The 18,356-nt window shown below is 38.6% G+C and overlaps 1 protein-coding gene across 5 annotated transcripts in view; it reads right to left on the minus strand.

Moving 5' to 3' along the window:
• LOC109031113 (protein regulator of cytokinesis 1) overlaps window positions 1-14,597 on the minus strand; it is a 40,442-nt gene extending 25,845 nt beyond the window's left edge. For 2 of the 5 annotated variants that reach the window (XM_019042451.2, XM_019042450.2), the window contains exons 1-4: window positions 14,390-14,597; window positions 7,618-7,756; window positions 3,201-3,299; window positions 897-1,037 (exon numbers count right to left, since the gene is read on the minus strand). In XM_019042451.2, coding sequence (XP_018897996.2) covers window positions 897-1,037; window positions 3,201-3,299; window positions 7,618-7,756; window positions 14,390-14,424 — 414 coding nt within the window. In that variant the 5' untranslated portion in view covers window positions 14,425-14,597. Of the gene's footprint in view, window positions 1-896; window positions 1,038-3,200; window positions 3,300-5,330; window positions 5,427-7,617; window positions 7,757-14,389 lie in introns of those variants that run through there. The other 3 variants (XM_019042453.2, XM_019042452.2, XM_072298091.1) reach the window with 2 other exon arrangements.
• Between the last annotated feature and the right edge of the window lie 3,759 nt (window positions 14,598-18,356).

Raw genomic sequence — 18,356 nt, forward strand, 5'->3', positions numbered from 1 at the left:
GAGTTTTAGCCGTTCCACAATAGGCCTTTAGAACTGACCTTTCTGCATGCCAGAAGGAAGAAGGGCTGAAAAGTAAACTTTTCAGTGCTCTAAGTGACTCCTACAATGGGACTTCCCAACTGACTTTTCTGCATTTCACTCTTGAGAGAAGAATGGCTGAAAAGGAAACTTTTCAGTGTTTTTACATGCAATTCCTAGAAGAAATGTTGAACATCTAGCTGGTGATCAAGGAGAGCTTTTCTTTTCTCGCAAGCCGGGAAAATAGAACAGACAAAAAGAATGCGATTTCTCCAATTGATAATATATAGTATAGTAGAAAAATACCAGTGGATCTACTGGGGAAATATAGTAGTTCCTTATTGCAAACACAATCCAACTGGATATATAGAGCTAAGGAACAAATGGACTGCATTTTGCAATTTGGAACTATAAATTCTGGCTCTTCTGGAAAAACACTTATGTGCATAGGGAAACTATTGGCACATACGTTGTTTTAAAACCAAGCTAAAATTTATAGTTCCAAATTGCAAAATGTAATCCAAATCCACCTGGACATCGAGGACTAAGGAACAATACCATCCAACTGACAATTTTGGCAAAAATTAGTTAGCTACTTAGTCGCATTCAACAATATAAAATTTACAAGCTCATGTTTTCTGCTTTTTAGTTCCGCATGGAAGCGCTGTAATTACGTTTTGATGTACCAAATAATGCAAATTTAACCTTACAATTATAAAATTAGCGGCCTTTTTCAACGTCAAAATCATTAATTCGTAGATAGCCGGAAGTGTTTCTTAGCCATTGGTATTCAAGTCAAACTAAAGCTCCCCTTGTTAATTACAGGCAAACATATTTTACAGGCAGATTATACAGACAGTTATAAGTATGTTCCTTACCTTCGTTACATAATTTTGCAATATTGCCAGACGCTCAGTTTTGATACACCGATAAGACTCTAGGGCACTGTGAAGATTTGCCTCTATTTCGCAGAGAGGTGCCTTATCATTGACGTTAGCTTTGATTTCAATATGGAGCTCCTGAAACATTGAAACACCAAAATCAAGAAACACTAAATTTACGCTTACAGATGTTGTAGCAGGAATAAACAAGAGTTGAGAGGAGCATCATTAAGTTTATGTTTTGTTCACTGAGGGATTCCCATCATATTTCTTTTTCCCACTATCACATTCTTTTTTTAAGGACGAAGGCAGCCAGAAGGACAAGCCATTTGACACAGGTGGTGTCTCAGCCTTCGAACACTGTATTCAGGAGGAAGCTGGAATACTCGTGTTGGACGAAAAAAGCTCATGATAATCTTGTGAGATAAACATTTTGTAAGTCGGAACTACTATTTCTGGCTCATTCATAAAATCTTCTTTCTGCATAGGGGCTCTTAGAGAGCGTTCATAAATAATGTAACGCACTATTTCAGAATTTTTGTCTTCCCTCCCCTTTTGTGACCCTTTCTTGGCTCATGTCCACATCCTTAAACAGGTAAAAGCAAAACGGCGTAACACTCTCCTCAACCCCCCCCCCTCTCACCACCCATAGAGCACTATGTACTTGATGAACGCTTTTTGATAGCAGATGCAATGCTTTTAAAATTAGTCAGAAGTATTACTTCCTAATTGCAAAGTGAAGTCCAAGTAAGAACGTTAGAATGCAAACTTTCATACCACTAAGCAAATTGCAGAATCACTAAAACATGAAATACCTAGGGGAAAGCTCTGGTCAAAGAAGGGACACTCCTTATGGGATTGTGCACCACGATCGATTTCCGATTTTTCTATTGCACAAAATTCGCTTTTAGATGCTGATCAAAAGTCATCATAGCGCCAACTTCTTACAAAGCACAGTTTTCGCAGTATTTCGCATAGTCCATGATGGAACTTTCGATTTTTACTTGTATAAGTGAGGCCAGCGAGGCGATATCTATAATTCAGCACTTGCTGGAAACGAAGAGAACCTGGCGGTCTTATCTCGGATTCCGTGCACCTTTTCGTATCACTGTCCAAATCAGTCTCATTCTCTCTCCCACTCTTTTCCTTACCCATCACCGACTTGGGTTTTTCTTGTTCAATCGCCGTGCTGGCCTCGCTCATTCATGTATTTATTGTACTTGTATTTATTAAACTGCGCGAAATACTGCAAAAACGGTGCCTTGTAGAAAGTTGGTACGATGATGACTTTTAATCAGCATCCAAAAACGAATTTAATACAATAAAAAAATCTGAAAGTGATCGTGGTGCACAATCCCATAAGGAGTGTGCGGGGACCTTTAAGGTTTTAAGGAGTCCCCACCAGTGTGAATTAAACTGTAATAAGCTAAACTCCTCCCCCCCTTGCTGACAAAGCAATTAACGATTCATCCTCTACCTGCAATGGGAGTGGGCAAGTAAGAAATGCAGGTTTTCTGCATAAAAAGTTTGAATTTGCTGATTCAATCTTTTCATGAAAAACTTGTGGGCTATGCACCCTGGCTGCTGTGCAACCCAACCAACCGAGGGCGCCTTAAGGGCCCTTGTGATTTAGCCTAAACAGGGCTACAACTTAAAGTTAGGAGGTCTGGGATAAAGTAAGGGATGTATGTAGAGAAAATAGGAGCGGAGATTATGAGACAACGCTACCGAGATTCGCATTTTTACTCATTTCTTGTTACGGGCCAGACAGGCCTCGGAGCTCTTATGAACTGGCGATACCAATGGACTATTCTGCGCTCGCCATACAAGCAGATTTTTATCATCCTTTTAACCATTATGCCACTACGCTGCTTTTCAAATTCGTTTTCATCTGAAATTTTAAACTTTTCATTTTTCAACAATTAATTACCACATCATTCAGCCACACATCACTTTGCCAATTCAGTCAATTTCAGTTAGGGAGCAGTGCTTTCTGTCCTTAAATGGAAACGGTGACACTGTGCCTAATGAGCATTCACAGTGTTTGACAAATGAGTTCCCAGACTGCTGTGGGAGGATTTTCACTTCTTGAGTCTACTATTAGGACCCAAAATGCTTGATTAAAACCGGTCTCAATGAGTCCCGATGACATTTCCCGGTTGGTTATGAGATCAGTGAATTTCTTATTTTAATTAGCACACATAAAGCATCACTAAATATTTGAAATTATATACATCCCCTTATCATATACACATTTGTTGAAAGGATATTGAATATCTTAAAAATTGTAAATGACCATACCCGTTCCAAGGTTGCTTGCTCCTTCAACAAACTTTCAACCCGTTCAATGGTTTCTTCCTTGTTTTCTTCCTCTTCTTCAATCATTTTTGTAAACAGGTCCTGAAAAAAAACATTAAAAACAATGAAAGCAACAACAATGATAAGTAAACTGTGGCTTTTATTCCTTCCTAATTTTTTTTTTCCTCCATCACCATTACACGCAACGAGGAAAAAATGATGGAAAAAGCAGGAATCCACATAACTATAGTCTGCTTCGCCATTTAATTTACCATTAAAATCTGTAAATGACAACGTATCAATACAGGCTGCAATGACCTGGCGCCTCACTTAACATTTTTTGTTGTACGAGAGAAAGGAGCAGGGTGTCTACTAAAACAGGCTGGCCAAAAATCAGTACTTTTACAGCACTGTTCCGGTGCATTCCCAAGAAATTCAGTACCTCCTCAACAGAAAAATTCAGTGCTTTTTCAGTGCCTCTTCAACAGAAAAATTCAGTACTTTTTCAATACCTCCAATCGACGAAATTCGAAAATTTCAAAAATTTGAGAAGGAAAGCAAAGAGGGTGCGGTGTGTTTTTTGGTCTGATGTGGGACTATAGTTATCTGCTAGTGAGCACCCAGAGAAATTGTTAAATCTGTTGGCAACTTGGACTGAAATTTAAAAGCAAACGTAATTTTGGTCCTCATCTTGAATTTGATAGGACTTGCAGGGTCATTCCATAAAGAACCTACCAGCCATGCAACCGCCCGACTCGGATTTTGATGATAAATTTTTTTCTTGATCAGACCACCAAATAATGAACTTCTGCAAAATATTAGGTCTCAAATCAAAAAACTCACTGAGATATGAATTTTGGAAGTTTTAAGAATTTTCAAGAAAGAGACCTTTCGAACTTCCGAGAAAGAGAGGGTCATTTTCCCCCAAAAAATTCATCCCGGGCCCATTTTTCGTCGGATTGAAGTGAAAATTTGACACAATGTCCATGAAAGTATGTAAATTTGAGAATAAAATGCATAAAATGTTCGACTTCACTCATTGATGTGCTGCGGTTGATAGTTCGTTGTGATTTTGTCTGATTTTAGCGACAAAACCTTCCCCTCTTCAAATGCTCATAACTTTTGAGCTGCAAGTTATTTTTTGCTCCAATTTTTTTTTAAAATGCTCCTAAGAGTATTAGGAAGACGCCTAAAAAACCATTCTGATGGCGTTTTGGGCTTTAGTATCTTTTTTTTTCACTTTTGTCCGAAAAAGGCCTAAAAAACTGGAAATAACACCAAAATTGTTCCGATAATCGACCATTACCCTGAAAAGTCAACTCAAAAATCGCTCAATTTTTGCCTGAATGGTCCTTACTGTGTGTACAATATGTTTAAAAAATAAAATCAATGGTATTTCGGGTTTATATATCTTTAACTTCGAGTTTTTTTCCGAAAAAAGGCGAGCAAAACTGAAAAACACTGAAATTACACCAATTATCGGCTCTAACGTTGGAGTAGCAACTCAAAAATTGCTCACATTTATACTGAATGGTTCTCACTGCATGTGAAATGCGTCTGGGGAATAAAAGTGATGGTATGTTGGGTTTCCATAACCCTTTTCCCAACATTTTTACTCAAGAGAGGCTCGCTCAACTGAAAAAAGCGCTAGGAAAATCTCATTAACCGACCATTACATTGAAAAAACAATTGATTGGGGGCCCAGATTTTTCACCAAAGGACTCTTGTTGTATGGGAAGCACACTAACTTGAGGAGTGAATATAGTGTATTCTTGGTTGTAGTAGTTTTCCCCTTCACTCCAATCTTTACGATCGGCTTTAAAGTAAGGAAATAAAACTGTAGGTATCTCTTAACTGATAGGCATCTGTTATGGAATATGAGTATGTCACGGGTGATAGACTCAAATTCGGGTTGAAAGTTTGTGAGACTGTTCGGCACCAGTTGATTTTTAATAAAAGGTAGAATCAAAAAACTACTAGAATGGATTGAGAATTATAGATACTGAATTTTTGGAGATGAAATTTAGAGTTGTACTGAGTCAAAAGAGATAGCACAGAATCACAAGAGTTAAACAGTAAAGAAAATAGTCACTCAGAAAATGTGCAAGAAGGCGAGAGTGGGCACAAACGTACTTGTACGGGTCTAGATGGTAAAGAACCTGGGGTCTAAGAGATGAGAAAAGACAGACAGACCTAGGTTTTAGGGCAGCGCACGCTTATGTAGACTTGCTGAGGTCACGGGTGGTGAGACAACAAGCCTACACAAGATTGGTTGGCTATAATCTATGTAGTTATCAGCTGCAAGTTTAGTAATTAAATTATGGGTGATTCTTGGTGATGGCTGGGAGATAGGGGTGAAGAAGACAAAAGTGGACGAAATCCAGCCATCACTAATGAGTGTTCTAAAATTAATAAGAAATATTCGAAAATGTAAGGCAAAAAGATGAGAAGGTGTTGACAGCATCCCTATTCACATTAAATGTGATTTACTGACTCCTGGATGGCATCATAATGAGGTTAATAACTTTCAAATGTATTCTGAAATAAAAATTAATGGAAAAGATAAAAAGTTCTAATAGAAATTATCAGAACATTAAATTGTTAAAAATTGAGGGAGGTTATTCATACTGACTAGAGTTGAAGTATTGTAATTATAGTTTTGAAAAATTGAGTTACCTATTTATTTCCTCAACATCTCAAGCAAGGGTTTCACTCTTAAAGGGTGGGAAAAAATATGTACAAAAATCATGTATTTGGATATTTTGCGTTAAAAAAATAGAATTTTATCAATGAAGTACCTAACTGTAAGGTTTGCCCTTGATTCACTCAATTCAGAACTTAGTTGCTTTTTCAACTCAAAGCATTAAATTTACTTCAAAAAACTTTTGAATTTTCAGATCTATAAATTAGACTGTTGCTGATATAGATCACGATCTTGATTGCCCTGAATAATTACTCTAACCCAGAGTAAGTTAAAGTTATGCTAGAAATCTCAACAAATTCGTTGTTGCGTGTGTGCGTGATAGGCATTGGTTCTTTGGGCTTGTTCTATCCAAATCAGAGGAAGAAAACGACTTTGAGATTTCATTTATGTATCCATCCGCGTCCGTGAATTAAAAAGTTTTTTGAAGTAAATTTAATGCTTCGAGTTGAAAAAGCAACTAAGTTCTGAATTGAGTAAATCAAGGGCAAACCTTACAGTTACTTTATTGATAACATTCTATTTTTTTATCGCAAAATATCTAAATACATAATTTTCGTACATATTTTTTCCCTCCCTTTTGGTGAAAAATCTGGGCCCCCAATCAATTGTTTTTTCAATGTAATGGTCGGTTAATGAGATTTTCCTAGCGCTTTTTTCAGTTGAGCGAGCCTCTCTTGAGTAAAAATGTTGGGAAAAGGGTTATGGAAACCCAACATACCATCACTTTTATTCCCCAGACGCATTTCACATGCAGTGAGAACCATTCAGTATAAATGTGAGCAATTTTTGAGTTGCTACTCCAACGTTAGAGCCGATAATTGGTGTAATTTCAGTGTTTTTCAGTTTTGCTCGCCTTTTTTCGGAAAAAACTCGAAGTTAAAGATATATAAACCCGAAATACCATTGATTTTATTTTTTAAACATATTGTACACACAGTAAGGACCATTCAGGCAAAAATTGAGCGATTTTTGAGTTGACTTTTCAGGGTAATGGTCGATTATCGGAACAATTTTGGTGTTATTTCCAGTTTTTTAGGCCTTTTTCGGACAAAAGTGAAAAAAAAAGATACTAAAGCCCAAAACGCCATCAGAATGGTTTTTTAGGCGTCTTCCTAATACTCTTAGGAGCATTTTAAAAAAAAATTGGAGCAAAAAATAACTTGCAGCTCAAAAGTTATGAGCATTTGAAGAGGGGAAGGTTTTGTCGCTAAAATCAGACAAAATCACAACGAACTATCAACCGCAGCACATCAATGAGTGAAGTCGAACATTTTATGCATTTTATTCTCAAATTTACATACTTTCATGGACATTGTGTCAAATTTTCACTTCAATCCGACGAAAAATGGGCCCGGGATGAATTTTTTGGGGGAAAATGACCCTCTCTTTCTCGGAAGTTCGAAAGGTCTCTTTCTTGAAAATTCTTAAAACTTCCAAAATTCATATCTCAGTGAGTTTTTTGATTTGAGACCTAATATTTTGCAGAAGTTCATTATTTGGTGGTCTGATCAAGAAAAAAATTTATCATCAAAATCCGAGTCGGGCGGTTGCATGGCTGGTAGGTTCTATATGGAATGACCCTGCATGAAATTTGAAACATTCACCAACCAAAATGAAGAGATTGCCAAAAAAAAACCCATGTGCACGTATATGATTTAAAATGATAAAAATGCAAAACAAATTAAAGAAAATAAAGTGACAATAGAGGATTCTCACAGTTACGTGTTTCATGACTGCATCCTGCCGGGTAGTTTCGATCACGGGATCGGTGCCATATAATTCGTGCCACAGACTTCGTAATTTCTGTCTTTGGGGCTTCAGTTGATGATACATCTTGTGACCCAGAAGATCAGCACTGTAAGAAAAGAAAGTTAAGTTGCGAAAAATTACTCAAAAAATTTCAAATACGATTAAGAAAAGAGCTAACAAACGTCCAACTGTGGAGAATTAAAACAATCCTTCCGCCGAATCACAATTACTCGACAATCACAACAATAATTCACAACAAACAAACAAAACAAACACAATTACTCGACAATTCACAACTTACTTTAAACAAACAATTACAAACAAATACAATTTTTTGTGTTGTGTTTGTTTTTATTGTTCGACAATTTACTTACTTTTCTTTAGAAGCAGGGTAGCGTTGTGGGCACTTCATGCCCCACCTGAATTTTACTACATGCTTTATATTTTTAAAATTCCAGTAGTGGGTAGAATCTACGCCAAAAATTGAACCGATCGGAGCCCTCAAAAAGGCGCAGAATCACCTCAAACCCAGAGTGCCGATATTGAGAAATGAAAAGGGGTGTATGCAAAATCGGCAAAATTTCCCCCTCATGGATTTTGACTAATTTTAAATTTGTCATTCCTCATTATAGGATACGCTTTTTTTCATGACTTCAAGGCCTGAAATGAATTTCTTTCCGCGTAGCAGCGTTGCCAAGTTGAGAACCGTCGAGTTCAATATCTTTCGAACGAAAGAAGATATTATTGAAGTGCGGTTGGCGCTTAAATTCTTCAAAAGTTGCGTTCTATTGAAATATCGACGGTGAAACTACCAAACCACGTATCTCGGTTTGCGACGTCGCAGACTTCCTGTCATACTTTATTTTTTAAATGAAAAACTACTTAACATCCAGTCTTGAAAATTTCTGTGATTTTTCCTCTTTGTGCGGAGAAAATTCCACGAAAATTTCGAGGAATGATATTGATTTGGTCTACTTCAAAAAAATAAAATGTGAGCGTAGATTTTTAAATACCGCAAACGAGATACGTGGTTTGGTAGTTCCACCGTCGATATGCAGTCAATTTGATCATTTCGGTAATTTAAGATTGCAATGATGCCATTTTTCACACTTTCTTAGGGGCCAATTTTTTTTTCAACCCTAGTACATCGTCGAATGCCGGATTCTCAATTCAAAAAGAACTGTTCATTCAAATATTCGTACTCATCCATTTTTTTTTATATATTATACCTCCCGGGGAAACGATTGATACGCGAGATATGAGCTATCAAAGTTTACGTTTTGCGCGCCGACTGGAATCCGGGCGCTCGAGTCCCTTGCCACTGACAAGCTTTACAAAGTCATTCTTATGTATTTTTTTGGGTACTTTCCATTTCTAGCCTTTCAAAAGGGCTTCCGATGAATTTTCAGGGGCTTCGCGGTCCATTGTTGCCATTATTCACCCATATTTACGGGTTTTCCAATTTTACTCACTTGAAACTTAATTTAAACTGAAAACTGAGTACTGTTATGGAGGGGACGTGAAAAAATGAATGACAGTTCAAGTGTGAATTTTCCGTCTATATTGTGCGTTATCCTGAAAATAATGTTGAAGGAATGAGAAAGTTTAAATAAATAGTGATGAAATGTACTTGGCGTCTATTTTACGGGATATCACTGCATTTCGGGCGACAAATGGTTACATGTTTAGCTCGGCGGTTCATCTTGGCATGGAAATGTTTTTGGTGGGATAGCGATGAAGAAGAAAAGCAAGTGCAGTAATTCTTTAGGACAAAAAGGCGATACCACTTAACATTGACATTTACGCAAATCGAGCACGAAGCGTTGGCAACAGCCTAGGTCTTCGCTGTGCCATAATGGTTAAGTGCGGTAGTCATTGTTCAAAAATGGGTACGCAACAAAGATAGAGACGATATTTGGCCGATTATCAAGAGACAACGCTGCGGCTACGCCAATAACACCGAACTTGGTGGTGTTCCCCCCCCCCCCCCCCCCCCCGATATTGTTTTACTGACTTCGTGTATAGTACCTGCAACTTGGATGTTTACGAAACCTTCAGCCAGGCCACCAAGAGCGATGGGTGCGGTTTGGACTCATCGATGGAAGCGGGAACAGTCTGGAAAAGATTTTGACCCCGAAAAATCGGACCTTCTAGAAAACGGAGAGTTCTCAAAGATGAATGAAGTTCAAATTCGAGTTCAAGACCTCTTAATACAGCAATAGAGATCTGAAGAGGATCTCGGAAAATTTCGGAAACTCCTTAGAGCAGGAAAATCATCGCAAAATTACCTGAAAAGAGCGGTTTCTTAGGAAAAGCGACTTTTCCGGGAAAATGATGGGTGATAGGAGAAATCTGTGATCATACTTGAATTCAGCAGTTCATAATGCAAAGGAATCGACATATCACATCTCAGGGACATTTTTAAAATGTACCTATGCGTCGAATTTGCTCTTTTTCCCGGGAAAAAGTTGCTTTTCCAGAAAACTGAGGGGTGAACGGGAAAAATTAAGGTCATTTCCGTACTCATCAGATAAATCGACATCGGCTAAAATGTATCTCACAGCTGAGAAATTTTTTTTACCTATATGCTGCAGGGGATAACAGTCGGAAACACACCAAAAATGCCGAAAAATAACCATGTTTCCGAGTAAAATCGGCTTTTCCGGAAAATTGGAGGGAGATGAAAAAAAAAGGAGGTTGTAATCGGATTCAGCGCCTCAAAATGCATAAAGATCCTCTTTTGTCGTTCAGAAGACATTTTTTCATTTTGGTGTGTTGAACAGTGTTATGAGGCATAGAACGAAAGATGGACATAAGCGGTTTTCGCATGATTCGGACCACAGCCCCCCCTGAAAAGGGATTCAACCCTAAGGCACAAACATTCTCACCACATTAATGAGTGTGTCTGACCTCCGAGAGTATTTTAACCCAAAAATCTCAACATTGAAAAAAATGGACAGCGGAGCGTCCCCGAGCGGTAGCGTCACGTAGCGGTTTTCGCACGAGCCGATTCAAATGAAGAATGGGTATGTTAAAGAATTAGACAAGGGAAAACTAGAATTAACGGGGGATGACAATGTGGAGAGATCAAGATTTGAGGGAATAAAATGGTGTTTTAGTGAAAATAACCTGGTGGATAGAGTGATTATCTACGAGGGATTTAGAGAGTATAATTTTAAATGTTACAATTTCGAAAGACTTGAATTAGGAGGTTTTAAGAAGAGTCTACTATTTAAAGTGAGGGTGTATCAAAGATTGAACTGGGGTGAGGGCAGGCTTTTAAGAATTGAGGATACAAAGGGTGGGGGTATAAGAAAAAACGAACACATTGGCAAGAGAGAACAGCACCACAAGAAACGGGATTACCCATGGGGCTATTTAAAGAGAGAGGAAAAAATATGTTTTTCCCCTTCATTTTGGTTGTGAGCTAATGGTTCCAATAAGCCAAGAATGACCTGACTTAGAGAGGACCCTTCTCAAGGGATTAAAGTAAGAGTTCCTTTCATAACTTAGCTATTGAAGGAGCTAAAGTATCCTCAGGTATGCTGCCCTGCCGTAAAAGAGTGCAATATATGGGGGGAAAATATGCTTTTACTTTCCATGGGATATTTAATTTTTCATTCCTGACTACATAGGTAATGCATTCAGAGCAATAACATCATTCAAAAATTATTAAAAAAAAGTTTAAATTGAGACAAGTGAAAAAAGAGGATGAAAATGTGACTGGTCCATGAGACGCCACATAATTGGGCAAAGGTAAAAGTTGATTTTTCCTGAAAGATTATTCTTCATCGACGAAGTACTCTTCCTCAGCAAGGCAGTATGAATAAAATATGAAAAAATTACAGTTGAAGTTGATCATGTTGCCAGAAGTTCATGTGAAATATATCTGTTTTCTGAAAAATCGACATAAAAATTTCTTATCCTCTCCTGCTTCATGCTCCGACGAAGGTGGATTCTTGAAATTCAAACAAGAATTGAGGGGCTTGGAAGACAAGGCACATACTTAAGTGCCCATTTTATTATTTCAAAAAAAAAAAACGAGTTTGAATTTCAAGAATTTACTTGGACCTAAAGAGTGCTCCGAATACCTTCAAAATTTACAAGTGTTTGTCTCACACCTTCGTGAACGTCTTCTGAAATTTTCAGCTTAGTTGAGCCAAATTGAGGCCAGCAGTAGGGCTTAAAGTGATAGCAGGTCTCCCTTATCCCACGTTCCCTCTAAACGTAAAATGCACTTTTCCCTCTCGCTGTTTTCTCGGCGTCAAATAACTTCCAGACAAAATCGCTTGGTATTCTGCTAGAACTGCTTGGTATTCTACCTTCAACTACCGAAAAACACGCATAACTCAATTTTGATCAAAGATATGCTCCTGTGCACTCAACTTTATTCTTATTTCTATCCTTCCTTTTTCAACACGGAAAAACATGTAATGCTCCAGATTTCTATTCCTCCTACACCTTTCCTTTCTGTTTTTACTTCAGTACTGAACTTTTGGGGAAGTCCAGTCGTTTTCTTATAGGTATCTCACCTGTTGTAATACTATCATAACGAGCTATGACACGCAGCTGAGGCGGCTGGGCTCTAATCTCTAGTCAGGAATTAGAATTTGTAAGACTGCACTCAAGCATGTGCCACGTCTTCCAAGCCCCTCAATTTAAGACATGGGAAAAATATAGATAATTGCACTTTCAGAAATAAGGGATGCAGGAGGTATTTGTTAATTGGCTCCAAGTGAGGCATAATGTTCAGTCGTAAGGGATAAGGGTTGTTGGATAAACTCATCATGGGATCCATGATGCAAACTCTTAAGATGCTTCAAGGCTCCCCTGCAACCCTATTACTGAAATTTTAGGTTTGTCGGGCAGACATAGATGATACAAGTGAAATGACAGAGTTTGATTGGTCGGCTATGTCTAATCGCTGCTTTGTCATACCTACTTATATAGGGAAAAATTGACAACAAGCTGAAGGCACCTCTTGAGTTCCCGATAGCATGCTGTCAATGCTACCCAACATAGGCGCGACAAAACTGTCATGAGATGTAGCCGACCAATCACACTCGGCCATTTCACCTTTACCACCTAAATCTGCAGTACAGAAATAGAATTTCAATAATTGACTTGCCAGGTGAGAGGCAGTCATCTTCGCGAGATTCTATCTTATTTCATTAATTTATTTCATGTATGCCTTTTGGTTCTGCGGAAAAGAAGTCTCCATCTCAAAGCATGCATTCTAATAAAAGGAACGAACCTTGAATAGGAATCACATGGGAGTTTTGCCCAATTCGTACTTTTCAACTTTTGATACAACATTTCTTCCAACTTAGTGGGATGAAAATGTTTAAGGTGTGTTCCAAATAAAGCCAAATTCAACAAACATCCAACAAAAGCAGACAAAAAGTCCGATGGAAAGTTGAGCGCAAACAAATTGATACAATTGCTGTTACCGTGTGTTATCATCAAACAGACTTCCGGTTTGCGAAGATATAGCATAGCTTTGGCTGAAATTGATCAGTAGATATTGATTCGACTCTCCATCAAAGGACCTCACACACCTCTCATGGGAAGCTGCACCATGACTGAATGCTAATTTATTTATGTCATTCGATTCTCCACAAGATGCTGATCAAAGTTATAGTTGCGCCAACTTTCTACGATGCACCGTTTTCGCAAAAAAACCACCAAGAAGATTCAATTCTTCGGCGATAAAAAGCCAGAAAGATTCTTCATTTCAGTACTCGATTGACAAGCGGCTGTGTGTCAATAAGGAAATCATGGGAACTCCCGCACTCAGCGGCAGTCTTATCTCGGATTTCACACGCTGTTTTGTTCGACCATCCAAATCAAATTCTTGAGGAGCATAAGAACAGGAAAGTCGGAACATCAACCGGACAAGAGTGGGGGGGAGATAGCCCCAGAGTCGGCAGGTACAGATAAGAAGACGGACACGCGCTACGTTTTATCCTTGTTTACATCAGGCCTGTTCTCAAATGCTTTGTTCATTTTTATTCATTGTCACCGAATTGTTATTGTTATTTCAATTATTATTGAATCCTCTCAGCAGTTTTTAGGCGAAAACGGTGTAGCATAGAAAGTTGGAACAATTATAACTTTTGATCAGCATCTTAACAAGAATCGAATGACATAAATAAATTAGCATTTGGTAATGGTGCAGCTTCCCATAAGAGGTGTGCAGGGTCCTTTACCTTACCAATCAGATGGCAAGTTGAATTAATCGCATTCAAGGTTCCATTCAACTTCCCATTAGATTGATACATTGATGTGCCAGTCTCATCATTCAATAAAAGCAGATGAACAGTTGAACGAGAAGTTATACATTGTGAATTGGGCAGAGGAAAAATTTCCATTAGAGCGAATCGGGGGAAAAGTTGAATGAATTATTCAAAATTGGGTCTGAAAGTTGTAATTAATTTTTTTGAATGCCTACAAAGGTGCACTCTTGACTGTGAGCAAGTCTCCCATGTCATATGGGATCCGAACTGTGAATTCTTGTGCTGCTTCCCAGCCGCAATTTCAAAAAGAGGGAGGAAGATCAAGAAAATGGATAGTGACGGAATTCACGGGGCAATCAACAGAAGTACTTCATTATTTCATGGGAGGGACAGGCACAATACGGAAAGAAGGGTATTAGGATCGAATAAAACGTTACAAAACTTACAAAAGTGAAAAATATACTGAACATAATAAACGTGCTTGAAGATACCTAAGTACATACCTATCTTCTTCCATCAATGAAATATTTGCACTCATCCTTCCAATTTTTATGCGGCGAGCCCGGCAAAGCACATAAGCAAAAACTGAATGATTGATTAATTAATAAAGAATAAAATATAAAACTTTAAAACGAAGAACATAACAGCACGGCGAGAGAACTGTTTGACTTCGAAGTAACGAACTTTTACTATAGAGTATAGAAGGTTAGAGGCCCGACTCAATGTCAATGATAGAAAAGTGAACCGCGCTGAATCTATCAGACCCCTATCAGACCAGCCCATGAACAACGTGCCAGGGCATGCCTCCCACCAGGCAAGTCTCTGGGCCCGCACCAGTAGTACATTCAACCACCGCTGCAGCGCTGCGCATCCGCATGCGCCAAGCGCAACTTTAAAGTCCGATATATAAAAGACCAAACCACGGATCTCGATAAAACTTATGGAATACACTAATCATTACCTTAAGTATCCAGAGAAACCATCCCTTCGAGTGTGCACTCATCCCTTCAACCCCTAACGCAACATTCCGCTCTCATCATACCAGGTAGGGTTTTTCAAGTTACCGCCCGGCAAGAACGACTTTAAGCTCGAATATGAAAAAACTAAACCACGGATTTCGATAAAACTTATGGATTACACTAATCACGTCCTAAAGGATCCAGAAAAACCATCCCTTCGAGTGTGCACTCATCCCTTCAGCCCCTAACTCAAAATTCCGCTCTCATCAGACCAGCTAGGATTTTTTACTCTTCCGAGCCGCAGCTCATATATAAAGTCCAGTAAAAAACCAAACCACGGATTTCAATGAAACATTCGGAAAAGCCCCTCCATGTCTTCAATTAACCGGAAAAACCGTCCCTTCGAGTGTGCACTGGTCTCTTCAACCCCTAACTCAACATTGCGCGCTCATCACATCACCTAAAATTTTTTACTCTTCCGGATTTTTTAATTTCCCGGTCGAAAAATCAACTTCAGACTCGAATACCGAAAATTCTACGCCGCCGATTTCGATTAAACCTTTACAGCACTCCGATCGTGTCCCTATCGAACTGGGAAGTCCCTCGTCCAAAGGGATACTTTTGCCGATCAACCCCTAATTCGCACTCCACGCGTCTATCAGACCGAGAATGGATTTTTGAATTTCCGGCTCGAAAAATGAACTTCAGAGTCGAATACCGAAACTTCTACGCCGCCGATTTCGATTAAACCTTTACAGCACTCCGATCGTGTCTCTATCTGTCAAGGGAAACCCTCGTCGAAAGGGATACTTTTGCCGATCAACCCCTAATTCACTCCACGCGTCTATCAGACCGAGAATGGATTTTTGAATTTCCGGCTCGAAAAATGAACTTCAGAGTCGAATACCGAAACTTCTACGCCGCCGATTTCGATGAAACCTTTACAGAACTCCAATCGTTTCTCTATCTGTCAAGGAAAACCCTCGTCCAGAGGGATACTTTTGCCGATCAACCCCTAATTCACTCCTCGCGTCTATCAGACCGAGAATGGATTTTTGAATTTCCGGCTCGAAAAATGAACTTCAGAGTCGAATACCGAAACTTCTACGCCCCCGATTTCGATGAAACCTTTACAGAACTCCAATCGTGTCTCTATCTGTTGAGATATTTAGATAAGGAGCTTCACTCTTTATCTAAATTGCGCTCATTAATTTTTTGATAAACGTCAAACTCGAACGCTCATTTTTATCGAGGTTCAATCTATTCCTGCCGGGAGCCTCGGCCTGGCGGGATCTCATGCTCTCATTCCCTTGCTTGCTTCGACTTCGGACTCAGCTCCTACTGCTCTTGCTCTCTCTTGATTTCAACCCTGGCTACTTTCGGACTTGGACTTTGGAAAACCATCTCGGTGAATCGTCGAAAGACTTTTCTTACCTTTTTAATAGTTTGTCATATTAGACTTTTTCAACTTTTTTCAAAATTAGTAATTTTTCATTTTTTCAAAATTCATTAAGTAATAAAATTTGTAAAACGCCAATTTTCTTGTATCATTCAATTTGAAAATCCCGATCGTTATACCCGTAAAAAGCATGAATGTTTAAATTTTTAAATTTTTATTTTTCAATCAGTTTTCTGATATTGCTCTCCCACACTGTTTCAGCATTTGTATTTGTCAAAATACTTTGTTTTTCACTTCAAGGGTGAATCACGAAGTATTTCGTCAAATACATCTTATTAGCCGCTCCTCCAGTGATCGACTTGATTTTTATAAGAGTAAATATTAAATTTTTAGAGAATTACGTCTTATAGAAATCGAGTCCATCTTTGAAGGAAGGGTGACCTTTCCCTTATAGGGGTGGCCATCACACTGTCAAGGGAAACCCTCGTCGAAAGGGATACTTTTGCCGATCAACCCCTAATTCACTCCACGCGTCTATCGGACCGAGAATGGATTTTTGAATTTCCGGCTCGAAAAATGAACTTCAGAGTCGAATACCGAAACTTCTACGCCGCCGATTTCGATGAAACCTTTACAGAACTCCAATCGTTTCTCTATCTGTCAAGGAAAACCCTCGTCGAAAGCAGGGCCGGATCTACGTTTCACGTAGGGGGGTGCAAACCCAGATTTTGGCGCCCCCCACGCCGGGGGGTCTGGGGGGTATGGAATACCCCCCAGGAAGGCGGGGGGTTTGGGGGTCCCCCCCGGAAAATTTTTGAAAATTACAGCGTACCAGAAGGCCGTTTTCCGTAGTTTTTAGCGAAAAATTGATTTTTTTAAGTTTGACTTTTGAGGTCTCAAAGAGCGGTATACGCGCATGTAAAAATACTTGAAGTCGCATTCCTCAATTCATTCTTCATGTGTGCTTTCTATAAAGCACTGACAGATACGTACTTACACTTCACATTTTATGAATGAATATTGGGTGTACCAAAGGGTAGGTTGAAGCTCCAGCGAATGAAGGAGGTTTAAGTATAAGTAACATTTTTGTGATTTTTAGAAAGACGATTTTAATGTTGAAAAGTTACGTGGGGTCTTGCAGCAAAAAAAAATTATTTAAAATGGTATTTTGAGATGAGATTTGTTCAAAATCACCGCTACAGGTATTTTGATTTTTCAGTAATCTCACTTACTCCCTTCATTCACTGGAAGCTTTTTCAACTGTGAAATTGTATCGTAGGGAAAGGCTTTTTTGAGGGTTAGTTGTTAAACAGAGTACAACAAAAACAAGAGAAAGAAAAGGATAAGTAGGTTTTAATCAATCCTATTAGTGGAACGTGCCAATAACATGTTTTAAAATTGTACTTTTCGTGCCTTCCCTGGTAAAAATTGGCAGTAGAATGTGTGTTCCAAAATACTATAGACCTAAAGCCGGCTGTAAGATTTCCAATAGCTTCTGTAGAGCTCTGTAAAGCTCTGTAAAGCTCCAGCGAATGAAGGAGGTAAGTATAAGTAACATTTTTGTGATTTTTAGAAAGACGATTTTAATGTTGAAAAGTTACGTGGGGTCTTGCAGCAAAAAAAAATTATTTAAAATGGTATTTTGAGATGAGATTTGTTCAAAATCACCGCTACAGGTATTTTAATTTTTCAGTAATCTCACTTACTCCCTTCATTCACTGGAAGCTTTTTCAACTGTGAAATTGTATCGTAGGGAAAGGCTTTTTTGAGGGTTAGTTGTTAAACAGAGTACAACAAAAACAAGAGAAAGAAAAGGATAAGTAGGTTTTAATCAATCCCATTAGTGGAACGTGCCAATAACATGTTTTAAAATTGTACTTTTCGTGCCTTCCCTGGTAAAAATTGGCAGTAGAATGTGTGTTCCAAAATACTATAGACCTAAAGCCGGCTGTAAGATTTCCAATAGCTTCTGTAGCCGGCTGTACAATTTCTTATAGCCTTTTATAGCCGATGGCGATTAAGCAACAGCCAGACGATAAAGTTTATGCTAAACGTTACTAAATACGGATAGTATAGGACTTAGTTAGTTTTTGGACTACCGCTCTCTTTTTG

Source organism: Bemisia tabaci, chromosome 3 (genome assembly GCF_918797505.1).
Source record: "Bemisia tabaci chromosome 3, PGI_BMITA_v3".
In the NCBI taxonomy this organism is placed as follows: Eukaryota; Metazoa; Arthropoda; class Insecta; order Hemiptera; family Aleyrodidae; genus Bemisia; species Bemisia tabaci.